General features: G+C 43.4%; 1 protein-coding gene across 1 annotated transcript in view; it reads right to left on the reverse strand.

Annotated features, from left to right (window-relative positions):
- DNHD1 (dynein heavy chain domain 1) overlaps positions 1-19,060 on the reverse strand; it is a 190,327-nt gene that overhangs the window by 52,659 nt on the left and 118,608 nt on the right. Inside the window, exons 20-28 of the mRNA XM_044668790.1 lie at positions 15,979-16,076; positions 12,868-15,783; positions 12,457-12,632; positions 12,060-12,252; positions 11,666-11,948; positions 7,398-9,012; positions 6,880-7,145; positions 2,941-3,145; positions 2,632-2,734 (exon numbers count right to left, since the gene is read on the reverse strand). Of these exons, the coding sequence (XP_044524725.1) occupies positions 2,632-2,734; positions 2,941-3,145; positions 6,880-7,145; positions 7,398-9,012; positions 11,666-11,948; positions 12,060-12,252; positions 12,457-12,632; positions 12,868-15,783; positions 15,979-16,076 (5,855 nt within the window). The remainder of the gene's footprint in view (positions 1-2,631; positions 2,735-2,940; positions 3,146-6,879; positions 7,146-7,397; positions 9,013-11,665; positions 11,949-12,059; positions 12,253-12,456; positions 12,633-12,867; positions 15,784-15,978; positions 16,077-19,060) is intronic.

The following is a 19,060-nucleotide window of genomic DNA, read 5'->3' on the forward strand; positions in this document are numbered from 1 at the left end:
AGCCCTGGTCTTTTCTGTGCAAATACCTGGAATTCTTCAATTTTGTTGAATGCCCATACTTTCCCTTGGAAATATATAGTCAATTTTGATGGGTAGTTGATCCGTGGTTGCAGGCCCAGCTCTCTTGCCTTTCTGAATATTGTATTCCAAGCCTTACGGTCTTTTAGCGTGGAGGCTGCCAGATCCTGTGTGATCCTGATTGGTGCTCCTTGATATTTGAATTGTCTCTTTCTGGCTTCTTGTAAGATTTTTTCTTTTGCTTGAAAGCTTTTGAATTTGGCAATAATATTTCTAACCGATTTCTTCTCTGGGTCGAATATGGTGGGTGTTCTATGAATCCTTTCGATGTCTATATTGCCCTCTTGTTGTAGGACTTCAGGGCAATTTTGCTGAATAATTTCTTTTAGTACGGAGTCCAGGTTTCTATTAATTTCTGGTTTTTCTGGAAGACCAATTATTCTCAAATTGTCTCTTCTAGACCGGTTTTCTTGGTCTGTCATTCTCTCATTGAGATATTTCATATTTCCTTCTATTTTTTCAGTCTTTTGACTTTGTTTTATTTGTTCTTGTTGTCTTGAGAGATCATTAGCTTCTAATTGCTCGATTCTAGCCTTTAGGGACTGGTTATCGGCTATAATCTTTTGGTTTTCCTTTTCAATCTTGTCATTTCTGGTGTTCAATTTGCTTATCAGTTCATTTGATTTCTGAGCCTCACTTTCCAATTGCAAGATTCTACCTTTTAAACTGTTATTTTCTTGCCAGATCTCTTCCATTTTCCTCAGAATCTCAGTTTTGAACTCTTCCATAGCTTGTGAGGAGTTTTCCTTATTTGAGGAGGGTCCGGATACTTGTTTGTTCTCCTCCTCTGTTTGCTCGGTTGTCTGGATTTTCTCTGTGTAAAAGCTGTCGAGTGTTAAAGACTTCTTCTTCTTGTTATTATTCTTTCTCTTCTGAACTTCCTGATGCTGAGTAGCCATCATTAGCCCAGCAGCTTCTCAGATTTATCCTCGCGCTCAGTGTCTGTTCGCGATCTATTGGCTCCTGAGGTCTGGGTTCTGGTTTTTTCCAAGGTCAAGCCCCCTGGTGGGCCCTCTTGCTTGATCCTCTGCTGGAGGTTTCTTTACAAGTCTCAGGGCGCTGCTTCCACAGTCGTATATCCGTCTGCACTGGTTCCCCACTTAGGCTTTAGTTCCTGGCTGTGTCTGCCTCCGCCCACGCCTCTGCTCAGCCTGCGCTCTGCGCCCAGCGTCCTGCTCCCGGGCGCTCAGATTTCGCGTGCGTTTTTTGACTTAATGGGGTCCTAAGTCTTGCTGCTCTCAGGAACAGGTCCCGGAGCTGCTGATGACTCGATGGGTGCCCCAAACTTGCCCTATTTCTTTTTAGCTGGGTTCGGAGCTATAGATGAGTGTGGAGGGGGTGGGGGTGGGGCGGTTGCTCAGCCCGCGATTTAGTGAGAGCCCTTTATAGTCTGGAAATGTCTCGATTCCACGTACCTTCCTCACTGTGCCCTGTTGTGGGGTTCCTCCGTTCGTCTGGACTTGTTTTTTATGTCCCCTTGAGGAGTTTTGTGTGTTTTGGTCAGGAGAGGTTAAGAGCTGCTTCTTACTCTGCCGCCATCTTAACCCGGAAACCACTAGCAATCTATTTTAATTGGTCAAGACTGATTGATAATAAGTACTCTATGCCAGTGATGGGCAAACTTTTTAAAGAGGGGACCAAAGGAAAGGAAATGCTCAACTATCAGTCTGTTTCTAAGGCAACTCTTTCAAAGTTTCATTGTATTGTATCCTACTCATTGTATTCGTCTGATTAGGAATAATGTTGCAGCCAGATAGAACATTTCGATGGGCCGCATCTGGCCCTGAGTAGGCCATAGTTTGCCCACCACTGCACATTCTATTATCAACCATTCTTGTATCTATGAGGGCAAATAAAAATGCTTCAGAGAAAGCTCTCAGGGAAGTGCCCACCCAGGAAATCTGGACTTGTCTTCGGGGCAGATTCCCAAAGTGATGTTCCTGATCCGGGAGAATTTAGAGTTCTCTCCTGAAATAGAGAGACCAAAACAAACAAGTGGCTCACTCCCTCACCATGCTCACTAATTCCTAGGACACAGATAGGACTAACATTCTTTGAATGATTCCTGTAGGACAGAACCACACCAAATTCACCTTTGTCCTATCCCATCTAGATGCCCTGAGTGTGAGGGGAGAGAGGACCATCTTGTTAATAATACCAGAGACATTTTGCATCAGTGCTGTTAAGAATGGCTCTCCATTCTACTGGAGATCTATTGACCAATCTCTCCATCTGTGGGCTTTGGACACAGATCTTTATCCCCCCTAGTAATTATGAACAATGTTTTCCATACCCTGGCATACATTTTACCTTCACCCAAATTACTAGCTCTTCTGATTGTCAGTTCTCAAGTTTGAATGTGTTTAACCTGAACTAGGAAGTTCTTTTCTCTTATGCCTACCAACACTTCCCACATCTCCACAGTCATCCTATTCTAACCTAGCATCATCCTCTGATACTGCTCACACCTTGACAATATTTCCTTACATCCCAATTCATCACATTTGATCAAGATTGTGTCATTCCCCGCCCCCCCCCCTCCACTGTTCGCACCTCATGAGCAGCTTGCAGCTCAGTCTCCAGGATGGACACCAATCGGTTATGGGCATTGTTGTGTTCTATCACCATGGTCAGTTTCTCGAGAGCTATCCGAATCCTGAGGAGAAATGCCTGGAGTTGCAGGGAGGAGTGTTTAGGGGAAGAGTAGGACGGGGGGTCAGGGCGACAGGACAAGGTAACATATGGTAGGGGAAGGCCAGAGTTTGATCAAGGGTTTAAGGTTGATAGGAGAAAAGAGATGTGGGTGAGAGGGAATCAGAAGGGAGATTTGAAGAGAGGATGAAGAGGGACATAGGATCCTACCGTTGGATCTTCTTGCGGATGCGATTTGATATGTGGAAGTGCAGCAACAAGAAGGTATCTAAAAAGTCCAGGAAAGTCTTGGGAGTGGCTAAGGGCAGCAGTGGACAGAGTTGATGATAGTATTTGGTGGCTGACAGGTGGATCAAAGCCATGGCTTTGCTCATATTGGCAACAGAGGTCTGGATAACTGGAAGCTCTGGATGGCCTGCAAGAAATCCAGCCTTTGAATAGGGGAAAGTACAGAAGAAAAAGGAAACAGGAAAAGGAACTGAGTATCAAAGGGGGTAGAGGGGAGAAGGAGAGAGGGATGGGGGAGAGATAGAGACAGAGGAAAAGGAGATGGACCTTCACAAAAATCAACCACATAACAGGACATAAAAACCTCACATCTAAATGCAGAAAAGTAGAAATGTTAAATGCATACTTTCCAGAACATAATGCTATAAAAATTATACTGAAAAAGAGCAGCAGAAATATTAAAAATTAATCAGAAACTAAATAGTCTTATCCTAAAGAATGAATGGATAAAAGAACAAATCATAGAAACAACCAACAATTTCATTTCATTAAAGAAAATGACAACAAGGAGATAACATATCAAAATTCATAGGATGTAGCCAAAATGGTACAAATTCATATCTCTTAAATGCTTATATCAATAAATTAATGAAAGAGCAGATCAATGAATTGGACATACAAATTAAAAAAAAACTAGAAAAAGAAAAAATCAAAAATCCCCAATTAAATACAAGTCCTGAAAATTAAGGGAGAGATAAATAAAATTAGAAGTCCTGAAAATTAAGAGAGAGATAAATAAAATTGAAAATAAGAAAACAATTGATAAAAAAATAAATAAAATAGATGAACCATTGGTTTACTCAATTAAAAAAAGAAGAAAATCCAATTTCCAGTATGAAAAATGAAAAAAATGAAATCATAACCAAATAAAGAAGAAATTGAAGCAATTATTGAAAGTTATTTTGTCCAAATATATGCCAATAAATCTGACAATATAAGTGAAATAGATGAATACTTACAAAAATAGAAACTACCTATATCAAAAAAAAGAGGACAGCTGGGTGGCTCGCTGGATTGAGAGCCAGGCCTAGAGATGGGAGGTCTTAGGTTCAAATCTGGCCTCAGACATTTCTTAGCTGTGTGGCCCTGGGCAAGTATGCTAGGTTGGAATAGGATGACTGTGGAGGTGTGAGAAATGTTGATAGGTGTAAGAGAAAAGAACTTCCTAGTTCATGTAGACACATTTTAATTAGAGAAATGACAACCCCCATTGCCTATCCCTTACCACTCTTCTACCTTGGAACCAATACACAGTATTGATTCTAAGTCGGAAGGTAAGGGTTTAAAAAAAAAAAAAGATGAAATAGATGTTTTTAAACAACCACATCACAGGAAAAGAAATTGAACAAACCATCAAAGAGCTCCCTAAGAAAAAGGCCCAAGGCCTGGTTTGATTCACAAGTGAATTAAGAACAACTAACTCTAATACTATATAAATAATTTAGAAAAATAAGGGAAGATGGAATCCTTTGAAATTCTTTTTATTACACAAATATAATACTGATACCTAAACCAGGAAAAGATAAAACAGAGAAAAAAAATTATAGACCAATCTCCCTAATGAACATTGATGCAATAATTTTGAATAAAATTCTAGTAAGGAGATTACATTATATCATAAGAATCATACACTATGATCAGCTGGGTTTTATATACCAGGAATACAGAGATGGTTCAATATTGGGAAAACCATCAGCATAATTGATCATATTAATAACAAAACCAACAGAAAACACATGATTATTTCAAAAATCATTTGACAAAATACAACACCCATTCCTTATGGAAAAAAAAACCACTAGAAAACACTGGAATAAAGGGAATCTTCCATAAAGAGATAAATGGCATCTATTTAAAACCATTAGCAAGCATCATATATAATGGAGATAAACTAAAACCCTATCCAGTAAGATCAGGGGTAAAGCAAGAATACCCATCATCACCACTATTATTTAATATTGTACTAGAAATGTTCACTGTAACAATAAGAGAAAAAAGAGTAATTGAAGGAATTATTATAGTCAATAAAGAAACAAAGTTAACTCTTTACAGACGATATAATATATCCAGAAAACTCTAGAGAATCAACCAAAACACTAATATATATATATATATATATATATATATAGAGAGAGAGAGAGAGAGAGAGAGACTAGATAGAATTAACTTAAGCAAAGTTGCATGATAGAACATAAAGCCACAAAAATCATTTGCATTTCTATTTACCACCAATAAAATTCAACAGCAAGAGATAAAAAAGGAAATTCCATTCAAAATAAATCTAGACAATATAAAATACCTGGGGATATGCCTACTGAAACAAACTCAGCAAATATATGAACACTACAAAGCACTCTTCACGCAAATAAAATTAGACCTAACCAACTGGAACAACCTTAATTTCTCATGGATAGGCGAAGCCAATATAGTGAAAATGACAATCCTACCTAAATTAATTTACCTATTCACTGCCATACCGATCAAAGTACCTAAAAATTATTTCACAAACTAGAAAAAATAACAACAAAATTCAACTGGAAGAAACAAAAGCCAAGCATATCATGTGAGTTAATGAAAAAAATATATATAGAAGAAGAAGGCCTGGTTATAGTAGATCTCAAACTTATACTATAAAGTGATAATCATCAAAACAATCTGGTGTTGGTGGAACAATGGAATAGATTAGGTAATCAACACATGGTAGTTTGTGTCCATAGCAACTTTGTGTTCAATAAACCCAAACATCCAAAGCTTTTGGGGAAAGAACTCACTATTTGACAAAAAATGCTGGAAAAACAGTATAGCAGAGACTAGGCATGGACCAGCATCCCACCAGGATGAAGTAAAAATATATATTTGATCTATAAATAAAGGATGATACTATAAACAAATTAAGACAACATGGAAAAGTTGACCTGTCAGATTTATGGTTAAGGGAAGAATTTATGACCAAACAAGACTCAGAGAATGTTACCAAAAAATGAAGTAGACAATTTTGATTATATTAAGTTAAAAAATTTTTGTACAAATAAAAACAATCCAACCAAGATTAGAAGGGAAACAACAAATTTAGAAAAAAAAATATTAAAGCAAGTATCTCTGACCAAAAACTCATCTCTCAAACATATAGAGAACCGAGCAAAATTTATTAGAATACAAAGCATTCCTCAATCAAAAAATGGTCCAAAGATATGAACAGGCAGTTCTTAGAGGAAGTAATTAAAACTATTCATTGTCATATGGAAAAAATGCTCCAAATCAGTATTGATTAGAGAAATGCAAATTAAAACTCTGAGATATCACCTCATACATACCAGAATGACTAACATGACCAAAAGGTAAAATGATAAATGTTGGAGGAGATGCGGGAAAATTGGGACACTAAAACACCGCTAGTGGGATTGTGAACTGATACAACAAAGCAAGTCTCTAAGTAACCACAAGTGATTCATGATAAAAATGCTATCCACAGCCAAAGAAGGAACTCTTGGGGTCTGAGTGCAGATCAAAGTATGCCACCTTCCACTATATTTCCTTCATGAGATTTTCTATTATATGTGTAATATGTGACTTCTATCATTACATGAGAAATATAGAAATATGTATTACATTAAAGTAAGGATATAACCTATAGCAGACTATTCATTGTCTGAAGGGGACAGAGAAGGAGAAAACTTGGATTCTAAAATGTCAAAAAACAATTGTCAAAATTTCTTTCTCCATGTAACTGAAAAAATTAAAAGGCAAAACAAGAAAAGGAGATGTTTTGTCAGATTGGGGAAGGAGAGGGGAAGAGAAGACCCATCAGGAGAGGGAAGAAAGGAGGCTCTTTATCAGTTGGGCAAAGAAGAGAAACTTCACCAAGGCTGGAGTGTGAGAGAAGGGGAGGAGAGGCGTCATAAGGTAAGGCAGCCTTACTAGAGCCCATATCTCTGTTAAAGAAATCCTCTAGGTAATTCTGGGCCAAGCTGATCAGGGCATTCTCGTTCCAGGGCTCATAGTAGTCAATGCTGGTGCAGGTAAGATCAAGGAGAGCCAGGAAGGCAGTGGGGCATATTTGAGGAGGCCCTGATCCATCAGACATCAGGATGAATAGATGGAGGTTGTTGCACACCAGCTGGCGGAACCTTTAGGCAGGGGATTGAAGGGTGGCCACTTAATCCCCTGAGCAACCCAAGCTCCACCTTCTGAATCCCCCGTGTTCCCTCTCTCCCTAGCCTTCAACAAATGGGAGAGTTCTGAATTCCCCAAACCCACCATTTCCTAAATGGCCAGGCTTCTACTACCCATCTATGGAATTATCTAGCTTTTTCTCCCTCTTCTCCCATCTCAGGAGGGGTCCCATCAGTCCTCCTCTGTGGTAGTCCCCATCACCCCACCTGTGCAGCACTGCCTCCTTCTTGCAACTCATCTTGACACCTGTATTGTCTGATGGCAGCTGCTCTACGATGGTGTTCAGCTCCTCCTCTGAATACTGGCCAGGGAAGCAGCCACATTTTGCAACAACTAGCAGGCGGTTCAAAATGGAGGAACCTGCCCCCTCTGGCACCATCAAGGCTGCTGGCTGGCTAAGGAAGCCTATATGCCAGCTGGCATCCTTGATGCACTGCAGGACAGACTCCAGGGGCTCCAGGGGCAGCTCAAAGAGGCGAACTTGATTGAGTTGGGCAGCTAACTTTAGGGCAGTTCGCCGCCCTGTCCCCTTGACACCTGATAGCAGGAGCCCATGTTGTCGTGGACCAGACAACACCCTGGCCAGACGAACCACATGCTGAGTAAAGGGGCGACACAAGGAAAGGCGGGGGCCCGGACCTAACTGTGGGAGCATGGCTGCCAGCTGCTTTTCTAAGATATCCCAGGTTTGCTCCAGGTAAGGTCTAGACACCTCAGCAGAGCGCATTAGTGCCAGCTCCTGTGAGAAGAGCAGCTCACTGGCCCGCTCCTGGGGCAGCAGCATCAGGGCAGGTAGCAACAGCGGACTTGAGAAGTTTAGGTTGGTGATTTTCTGCCACTGGATCTTCCCCCTCTTATCTGTCGTTAGAAAGGGTAAAGAATCCTGGCTCAGGCTCAAAGAAAAGCGTGAAGAAGTCATGTCAGATAGCGGCCCTGGCCAGGTTGACAAGCCCAAGTACTTGGGGCCAGGGCCAAAGGAAGGCCACGTCTCAGTCAAGGCCAGGAGGTCTCTCGTCTCTGGTTTGCCTTCCTCTTCACTCTCGCTGCTACTGTGGTTTTCCCACTGGGCCAGCTCCCCCTCCGATTCTACCTCGGGCACCGCTTCCATTTCTTCTTCCTCTATGGCCTCCCCAGGTTCCCACGGGCTCTTGGAATCGTCCACCTTACCAAACACATTGGTTGCCACAGCCAGCAGCATCTGGACACAGAGCTCCTGCTCTCTGGCTGTGACAAGGCGGTCGGAGAAGGTGCGTTGGGCCTCGTGCAGCCAGAGGTGGACCACGCTCCGGACAGCCACCAGAGTTGTCAGGCGGGCACCCCGGAGGCCCGACAGGCGCCGAAGCTGCTCTAGCCGTTGCTGGGCCTCTGGAAGGTAGATGGACGGTCGAATGTACAGCCGCTGCATACTGTTGAACAGATGTTCCATCATATGGGAGGAGAAGTGGTAGTGAGGGTGCCGGGGGGAGGCGGGGAAGTGGATCTGCATCTCCTCCCAGGCATCCACTGTGGCGTTGATCAGTGCCCTGGCCATGAGCTCCTCCCTCTCCACAGATGGGAAGCGCTCCAGCCAGGCCTGGACGCCTGGCCCATGCCTGGTTAAAAGGGTCGTCCGGTTTACACTGTCTAGCAACAGCACGGTGAAGAGCCGGGTGAACCGCGAGCACAGAGGGAGCTCCGAGCAGCAGGGCGCCGTGGCTATGGCCAGCCAGTTGAAAGAGGTGGAGATGGGCTGCAGCTCCAGTGTGGTATTGCTGTACAGTGTGTTATGACTGATGGCCTGCCGCAGGGTCTCCAGGACAGGCTGACATCTCCGCCGGTCATCTGCAGGCATTAGAAAAGAGACATGGTCAGGCCCGCTGTGGGACAAACTCCTGTAACTGATGTTGGGGGTCAGGGAGACCCAATAATAACCCATCTCTGCCAGAGGCTTCTAGGAACTTTACCCTCTTGAGAATGATAGAAGAATCAACTCAGCTATTAACAGGGAAGCAGCTACTGATGGTCTTTGAGTTCACTAACCATTTGAATGGGATATCACCATTTGGGGGTTTTATAATTGTACCTTTTTCATTATAATTGTTTTCAGGATGAATGAAAAGACATTTAAGCGCTTTCTATGTGCCAAACACTGTACTAAATACAGAGAACAAAAGCACAAAAGCAAAGAACTTACTTTCTAATAGGAAGAGACAATATACACAAAGCAGTGGTTGGAGCAGCTAGTTAGCTCAATGGATATAAAGCCAGGATTAGAGACAGGAGGTCCTGGATTCAAATGTGGCCTCAGACACTTCCTAATTGCATGCCCAGAAGGTCAAGTCACTTAATCCCAATTTTCTAGCCCTTACTGCTCTTCTGCCTTGGAACTGAAACTTAGTATTGATTCTAAAAAAGAAAGTAAGAGTTTAAAAAAAAAAAAAAAGAAGTGGTAGTCAGGGAAGGCACAATATTTTTGTCTGGGCAATCACTGAGATGTGTTATAGGAAAAGCTAAGTTAAGATGTGTAAGTCTGCAGATGGACAGCAAAGGCCAAGGTTCTGGAATTCTGAGAAGGCTGTTGGAGTGAGACAGTTAGGCCTAGGGAGTAGTTTTTCCTATAACAGATGGTAAGCAAAAAACCAGGACAGTCATCACTTTCTTTCCAGAAGTGCTGATTTGATTACAGTTCTCAGAGCAAAGGGTAGAAAGAGTTTTTGGGGAGGGGGATACGAGGGCAGAAAACAACTGGGGATGAGGACGCATGGTCCCAGGGAGTTTAGATCTGAGTGAATATTCTAGATTAGAATATGAGTATGTAACCTTTTTGGTCACTTCAAGAGTGAAGAAGGATAAGCTTATATGGGGAAATGAAATATGAGATATATTTTTGGAGATTTTCCCAGAGTTCTAGATGGGGATAAAGTAATGTATCACATTTGTGGTTTATGAATACTGTGTGTGAGTGAGTACTGACATTTTAAACCCAAGATTGAGTGGAGTAGAACCTGGGTAGTAGAAAGGAGGAAGGGGCAGGTGGGACAAATATGTTGCAGTTTGGGCAACTTCCTAAAATACCTTTGGCAATAGCACCAGTCCTTTTTCCATGGTGGAGCAGTGATTGAATTCCCCCAACCCTACTACTTTTCAGGTTGGGGATAATCTACCTTCTTATCTTTTATACATGGGGATCTCAATCATGGGGAGAGGGTATAGGTTAGAGAAGTGGGCAGTGTGACATGGAATGAGCTGTGTGGGAGATGTTGGATGTGAGCTACGAGATTTAGAGATTGTTTTGGGGAAGAGATATGGGTTAAGTACATGCTTTCAGCAGGAGATATAGCAGGAAAGTCAATGTGCTTTGTGTACACCAGAGGCCTAGAGACCTGGAAGGTATAAGTTAGATTCGATATCCTCTGAAGCCTCTTCTACTTCAGAGGAGATTCTGTGATTATAAGATCTAGTGGAGCTGTTTCAGATGGAATGGGAACCTAGAAAGGCAAGACCTGTAGTCTATCCTTCCTGGCCTGCAATTAGGAAGACCCGAGTTCAGATTCTAACCCAATGTGACCCTGGGTAAAAACCACTTAACTTTCACCTGCCTGTTCCTTCATCGGTAAAATGGAAATAATAATAGCTTCTTCCTCTCAGTGTTATAAATAAAAAATGAGATCTTTATAAAGTGCTTTGCCAACCTTAAAGAGCTGTATACATGAGAGTTTACTGTTGTCACAACCAGCAGAGGACACTGGTTTCTTCCCACATGAACCACTTGCTCACAGCAACTCCCTAGTGTTCGAACACACTTCAGGCAAACCAAACAAAACAGAAATAAGAAGATAGGACCAGAACCAGAGTCTGTGAAACCTCTAGGGAGCATAAAGGAGCAGACTAGAAGGTCAATACAAGAAAGCCTGATATGCATGGGAAAGGTCTGGTAGCAGGGTAGGAGTCTTCTGTATCCAGAGTGCCAGGGACTAGGGTAAGTCTATATGGACCAGGTCAACTGCAAAGTGAAAGTACAGCCCAGTCAAGGAAAACTTGAAAATAGTCCATAAAATGATCATTAGAGGTGCAAGCAAAGTGAATTGAGGTGAACTGGGGCAGATGGAAAACCTGGCCAGCGGCCTTAGGAAAAAGAACTTTAAGAAGTGTGGAACATCAAGAACTTGGCTGCCCAGTGATGGGTCTAATGGTTTGTGAGAATGTGCAGGAAGGCTAGTTGGAATTTCAGCTAGTTTAATGATTATGCAGGAATGGAAGAAGGTATGATGTGCTGAAAACTCACTGTCCAGGCTACAGAAAGTGAATCAGAGGTGAAAGACAGATCAGACCAAGAAGTTCCAAGGTCATAGTCACAAAAGGAAAAAGTGCCCTACCCCCACCCCCACTCCACCCCCGCCTGGGGGGGGGGGTTGTTCCTGTCTCCGGAGCCCTTTGTTTTTGGAGCCTGAGACATCTATCTGTTCCATCCCATTTCCCAGTTCTGGCCTCTCACCAGCTGCTGCCATGTGCAGGTCCTCCAGCAGAAAAAGGGATGAGTTCTTAGTGGTGAGGAGTTTCCCTGGCCAACTCTGGCCCTGGATCTGGATCTCTCGACTCAGAAGTTTTCGTAGTTGGGTTGTAGTGAGAGCCAGGTGGATCGGGATGCGCAAGCATGAGTGGTTGGGCTCCACTAGCACTTCCACAAAGGTAGACTTTCCAGAGCCAGCCTCTCCAGTCAGCAGCACAGGATGCCCAGTATTCAAGAGCAGATCCATCACATAGAGCGTTCGCTCTGCCTGTGGGCAGGGACTGGGCATCAACCCTGACCATTCAGATGGTAAAGAAAGCCAGTTCCAGACTACTCACGCCCCACCTCACTTTCTTCCCTTTCCACTTGTCATCCATACCTGGGGTGAGGGGTTGAACATCCCTGAAGCTCCCTTGATCCGGCTGCTCAAGTAGAAACCTGTGAAGGGGACCAAGGTTCCATCCTCGGGGCAAAGTTGTAAGTCAAACACAGAGGCTGAGGTGGGCAGCTCAGGACAGCTGGGGTAGTGCTTCAAAATTCCCCTAATAAAGTTGTCATAGGTAGGCCAAAACCTGTGCAAATAAGAAATTGGGATTCCTATAGTCACCACTAGTTAAACACAGTTCTCTCACTCAAAAATTGTCACACACGTAATCACACACAGAGACTTCTTTGACATGCAGAAATAACTGTTGCTGGGTCTGGCATTGCCCTGCTTCCCCACATTCCAGAAGATGACCCCCAGGGGATCTACTCTGAAGTATCCTTGAAGGCACCTGGAAGGAAGGTGGGATCCAAAGCCCCATATGAAGGCCAAGAGGAAGCTATTGATAGTCAGCAAATGGTTTCGATATTGTTTATCCCCCTCCACATCCTGCTGGAGTTCCTCAGAAGATATGCTGCCCAGAATATCCTCAGAGTCTTGGACAATTGTGTTCAAGGAGCTCATGTTCTCTGGAAGTAGGGAAGATAGGGAGAATAATGTGGGAGAAGGGAAGAAAGAGAAAGAAGAAGGGGAAATCTCTTAAGAATCGCCTCTTTTCAAGCCCTGTTAACAACACCCTCCATCCTGTTCTAGGGCTTTTTCCTCACCTTGCCCCTATGTATGTGTCTCCAGCTGGCCCCCTTTCTTCCCTGCCCCTTTTCTGTATTTTCTCCTTCCCTTTTCCCATCTTTCCTCACCATACCCTGTGGGCTCCTTCCTTCTCCTCTCCCGAATTAGGCTCCCTCTTCCCTCCCTCCAGGCCCATCCTGTATTTCCCCCCACCCATGGACTGCTCCTCTTCTCTGTAATGGAGGTAGGGGTTAAGCAGCCCTCGAAGGAGGTAGGTCATGGTGGTGATCTCCGTCACCCCTGGACTGGATATCGGCTGTCCATGAATGTGGAGCACAGAGGTGGCACCCTGGCGGTTTAGGAAGCGAAGCATGGTGGGCACCAGGCACTCTGTGAGATGGTGCAACTCAGTCATAGTTTGGGGGAGCAGATGATACTCTTGGGGCAGTCCTGTCATTAGACTGGCAAGCTTAGATTGCCACGTCTGCTGTCCCCCGCACCATACTAGGGCACAGCTTCCCACTATGACGGGAGACATGCCAGCTGTGTTCACCACCTCTAGTAAGAGTCGGATTTCTGGTAGCAGGGGTATTTGTTGGCCATTGGGCAGGCTCAGCTTAGCAGTATCATTCAGCAAGGAGGCAAGGGGATCCAGCCAGGCAGCATTAGGCACTCCGTCACAGACCAGCCAATGCTCCACTCCCTGTGGGTCTTCTTTTTCACGGTGGCTTACACTAGCCAACAACTGCTGGGAAAGGACCCCGTGGTTCCAACAGTGGTCCTCATACCAGCCGAGGAATTCTTCTGGGCTGAGGCTGCTGGGGTATAGGGAGGTGGTATACACAGGCTTACTGTCATTGAAGGCTTTGCCCATAGACACCAGCTGGTTCTGGACCTTCGCCAGGCTCTGCCAGCAGGTGCTCTTACCGCTGCCAGGTGGGCCCATGAGGAGGATCCCAGGCACTTGCCTCAAGGCCTGGCTCAGCTGCTCCAGAGAGCTCAGGAAGTCAGGAGTAACATGGAGGCCAATCTGCTCTAAGCGATCTGACAGTTTGGGAGGAGTCATGGACCATGGGGTGGCCAGGATGTTTCCTGCACCTGGGAAGATGTCGGAGAGCAGCTGGCGCAGCATATGGAGGCGGGGTCGCTCAGGGCCACTGAACAGTGGGCAGTGGAGCAGGGCCCGAAGCAGAGCAGCCTCCTCTGTGGTACCGAGGGTTCGGGGCAGCGGGGGGCCCAGCTGGTCCTTGGGACTCTCTAAGAACTGTAGGGTGGTTTCAAGCACCTGCCTGAGTAGCGGGAGGCGACTGAATTGCAGGCCAGGTTCTAGCTCCTTCTCCAAGGAGAAGAATGTGGCCAGACGAGATGCCAGGCGCCCACCATCGCGGAGCCCTGCGCCCACCAGGGTCATTTCAGACACCTGCCGCAGATCCGGCACTGCCATGGCCATGGGGCGAAGCAAGCAGCGCAGGTTAGTGGGTAGCGGGCAGTGCGGGCGGTTGAGCGTTAAGATGCAGCCGTAGCCAAAGCGCACATGAACTCGACGATTTTCAAAGAAGCCGCTGCCTAGGATGTGAGGCTGCATCGGATTCATGTCCGGGATTTCTGGCGCTGCTGGTAGCAGAGGCTGATAGAGCATGCGCAGATTATTCAAGCGCTGGCCCAGGGCGGAGAGCAGGCCCGTGGGCAGGGAATTGGCAGCTTGCAGCAGGAGCCAGGCCCCGCTCTGCAGGGCTCCAGTGAGGTAGCGCCCGAAGCAGCGGGCCTCTATGTGCATGACACAGGGCAGTGTCACCATCTGGCGGCCCAAGGCGTAGGCCACCCTGGCCATTAAGTCACCCTTGCCCACTCCAGCAGGACCGAGGATGGCCCCACACACCACATCCTTCAGGGCCAACAGCAGCCCGAGAGCCGGCCGCTCGTGCAGCAGGTTGACGACTCTTCTCTGGCCGGGGCCCAGGTACTCATAGTTGTAGAGGAAGGGCTGCCCCAGCACTTCCACCCAACAGTTGGGCTTGTACTTTTGGGGTGAGGATGTTGAGCACGTTTGGGGGCACTTTTCGAGGGAATTTGCGTTTTGGTTGCTTTCTCGAGGGCCCAAGTGGTACTTGAACTGACGGGCCCAGTGGAAGTCTTCCAGCTCACTGACCTGGTACTGCTGCAGAAGAAACGCCGCGTCCCGGTGCGCTACGGCCCCAGTAAGCAGCAGGCTCAGCAGAAGGGACTGTCGGGGAGAGAAAGAGCGTTGCCCAAGCTGGAGACTCCTCTGGTCCCGAGCAAAGTGGGCCAGGGCCTCCAGCCTACGGAGCTGCATGAGGCCAAGAAGATGGACCTTTTGATTCTGCAACGTCTCTTCCACCTGAACCCTCCAGGCAATCTCCTCAGCCACCAGCACACACTGCACGGGAAAGTTCTGGGCCAGCTCTAGCCAATGACGGCCATGGTGATTGAGGGAGTGCTGCCCGGGTTCTGGTGGGTGCTCAAAGACATGGTCCAAGGAATGACGGAGGGCCAGGCGAGCAGCCACACATTCTGGCAGCCCATGGACTAAGGCTGCCCGTAGCCAGTGTTCGAGGCAGGTTAGCCACTTGGGGATATCTTGTTGTATGGGCAGGGGGGAGCGCAGGACCAGGACCTCTCCGTATGTGCCTATGATGGAATGTGCCTCTTTGATGACCAGGGAACTGCTTCTTGCCTGGAAGTTGCTCGGCCCAAACATCACATGCTGCACATGGGTGAAGCAGCGGTGGGCCCACAGCTGGGCCTCCGATGCCTCGGGGGGCGCTGACATCAGGGCTACCAGCTCCCTGTTGCTGAGGAAAAAGAGGCGAGGGAAGCGGGAACGGACCCCATAGAGCACTGACTCTAGGGCTGAGATGATGAACTCGAGTTCCATGTTGCCCGCCTCCAGAAGCTTCTGCAGCTGTTGGTCTTGGAATTTGGGGTTTCGTGAACTTCTAGGCACCATAAGAGAGAGCACCAGAGGATCCTCTATCAACACCTTCATGAATTCTCGGTATTGAGCATCTACCACTTTGAACCTTTCACCCTGTAGGAGGAAGAAGTAGGAATGTTGAAAAAGATGGTCTGGAATTCAGGTAGAGGAGAGAAGAGGTGGGAAGATTTAAAAAAAAAAAAAGGGTAAAGAAATGAAAAAGATGAAGCAGAGAAGGCCCAGCCAAGTAGCCGTGCCCAGTGCTCCTTTCCTCATTTGTTTGACAATATGTCCATCCCATAGACTCACCAACTCTGGGGTAGGGAAGTGGATCTTCATCTCATAGAGAATTTTATTCAGAAAAATCCACTTCTGTTGGAAAACCACCCAAACCTCCATTAAGGTATCTATAAGAGAAAGGAGATATGGGATAGGGTCCTTGGGGCACTAAGGATTAGTGAGAGATAGAGCAAACCAATGTCTAAAATAAAATAAAATAAATCAATAATATATAAATCAATTTATTTTATAAATAATTTATATTTATTTATTTATAAATTTTTATATATAAATAAATTATATAATTATATATAAATAAATAAAAAATAAATTATAAATAAAAAACACACCAAGAATGAAGGTTACAATATGGATGCAGAATCATAATAAATCCATTATATCATGACTGTGGATACTCATTCCACCACTGGAAATTTGCTAGGCTTTACACTTTCTTATCCTGTACTGTTTTTATGTATCTTTCCATAAATTCTCCATAGAAGATCCATTCAACAGTCTTCAATATTTTAGAACCATAGAAATTTAGCTCTTAACTAATAAATAGTAATAAAACCAATAATGGTTTTCTTGTGGTGGTTTTTTGTTTTTGTTTTTGTTTTTTGTTAATTCATTCTTCAAACCTGGTTCTTAACTTTGAGCTTTGTGTTAGGACCAGAGCCTGTACAATTCTAGAGTTAATGTCTACATTAGTCTTGGTGCCACCTTCTTGGAATGTTAATCTCTGGGTCTCATAGACAGCTCAGGATGGAGACTTGTAAGATTTCAGTGCTTGCAAAGTTTCCAATCCAGGGAAAAGTCAGATCAGTGACCCTTTGAACTGATCCTTGTAATTTTTGGACCTAGGTTTGAGTCTGAGAAGCAGGACTCTTACAAAAGCCCAAATAGTTATATAAGTGTACTAAATTCCCTATGGAAAAAAAAAACTCATTTACATGATGCTTTTAACATTTACAAACCATTATCCTCATAATAAGAATGTAAGTGGGAAAAAAAACATTCCTATTTAAGAGATAAGGAAACTGAGGTCCTCAGAAGCTGATTTTCCCATGATCACAAATCTAGAAAGAGTATAAGGCTTGATTCAAATCCAGGTCTCCTGACTCCAAGTCTAGCGCTTTATCCATTGTTACAAAAAGGAACAACAGATATATCCAACATGTATGAGAGACAATGGTGACTACTTGTAAGGAACTATGCTGGGCAAGAGGAGTGCCAAACTGGAACCCTTTGCTGTAAAGCGTTCTAGTTTGGGGCTCTTTTTGATACTAGACTAGATTTTTACATGTGTTAAGTAAGGCTTTTCCTTGACTTGGCTCCCTTTTGCTTCAAAGGCTTCTCTCTAGTAAGTCACGGGGCACATATTTACTTTATCTTTCTCTGTTTATAGGCTCTTTTTTTTTTTTATGGAAACATGTTTGCCTAAGGGTATGATATCAATATTGCTCCACTGCTTTTGTGATCTATGCTTGTGTCTACTCTTCTTTTTCACCTTAGCTCTGTTATATATTTTATCCCTGTAGAAATAGCCAACCCTATCTCTTCATCTCTACCCAAACCAGCATTAATCATACAAGATAAGGATTATATTTATCTGATTATTTAAATTTGTCTTTATTTATGCTTAGAGCATTTTATAATTGTGTTCACATAGTTCCTGTGTGTCTTGGCAGGTAAATTCCCAAGTGTTTTATACTGTCTGTAATTATAGTAATTGGAATTTCTTCTTTTATCTCTCCCTTCTGGGTTTTGTTGGTAAAACAGAGAAATGCTGATGATTTGTATATTTAAATCTTTTATATATCCTTCAACTTTGCTGAAGGTAATTGTTTCATTATTTTTAAAATTTGCCTCTCTAGGTAAACCATCATATCATCTGCAAAGAGTAGTAGGTTCCACCCACTTTGTCTATTCCTTTTCCTTCGATATCTTTTTCTTGCCTTATTTTTGTAGCCAGCATAGCTAGTACAATATTGAACAGTAATGGTGATAAAGGACATCCTTACATTGCCTTAGTGAATTACTAGAAAGACATCTAGCTTTTCTCCATTACAAATAATGCCTTTTCTTGGTTTAAAATACATATGATTTTTCATTTTCAGGAAATCTCTACTTGTTTCTGAGCTTTAAAGTGTTTTTAACAGGAATGATTGTTATATTTTGTGACAAGCTTTTTTTCTGTATCTATTGATATATTTTTTATTGGTTTTATTGTTAATATGGCCAATTTTGCTTGTTACAAATATTTTACTGGCCCCAAATTTCTGAAATAAATCCAGCTTGATCATAATGTAGGATATTTTTGATACCACTGTGATCTCCTTACTAGCATTTTTGCAACAATATTAATTAAAGAAATTGACCTATAGTTTTCTCTCTCTTTTTTGATTCTTTCCTGTTGAGGTATCAGGACCATATTTGTGTCATAGAAGGAATTTGTTGAGATACCTTTTTTACCTATCATTTCAAACAATTTATGTAGTATTGGAATTGTTTTTTATGTTTGCCAGAATTAGATTATAAATCTATCTGATTCCGGATATTTTTTCCTTTAGGAGGTCATTTATGGTTTCTTTAATTTTTTCTGTTAAGATTATTTAAGCATTCTATTTCCTATTTTGCCAGTCTGAGCAAGTTATAATTTTGCAAATATTTATACACTTCATTAAGATGATTAGTTTTATCAACAAATATTTGAGGAAAATAACTCCTAACAAATACTTTTATTTCATTTTCATTGGTTTGTGTGAAGTCACAGTTCTTAATTCTGGTAATTTAGTTTTCTTATTTTTTTTGTTAAATAGCCAATGGCTTATTTTTATTTTTATACTTCAATATTTTTTCTTTTCAATTTTGTGCATCTCTCCTATGATATCCAAGATTTCTGTTTTGATGTTTTGTTGTAAGTATTTTAACCTGTTGGTTTTCTAATATTTTATAAATGCATGCCCAATTAGTTAATCCACATTTTCTTGCTTTTATTTTAGAGATACAAATTTTCCTCAAAATACGACTTTGGAATTGGGCATGCAACTAAAAAAACTAAAAAGAGAACAAATTTAAAATCCCCGGATAAAAACTAAATTTGAAATCC

The sequence above is a fragment of the Gracilinanus agilis genome, chromosome 3, assembly GCF_016433145.1.
Source record: "Gracilinanus agilis isolate LMUSP501 chromosome 3, AgileGrace, whole genome shotgun sequence".
Classification (NCBI taxonomy): domain Eukaryota; kingdom Metazoa; phylum Chordata; class Mammalia; order Didelphimorphia; family Didelphidae; genus Gracilinanus; species Gracilinanus agilis.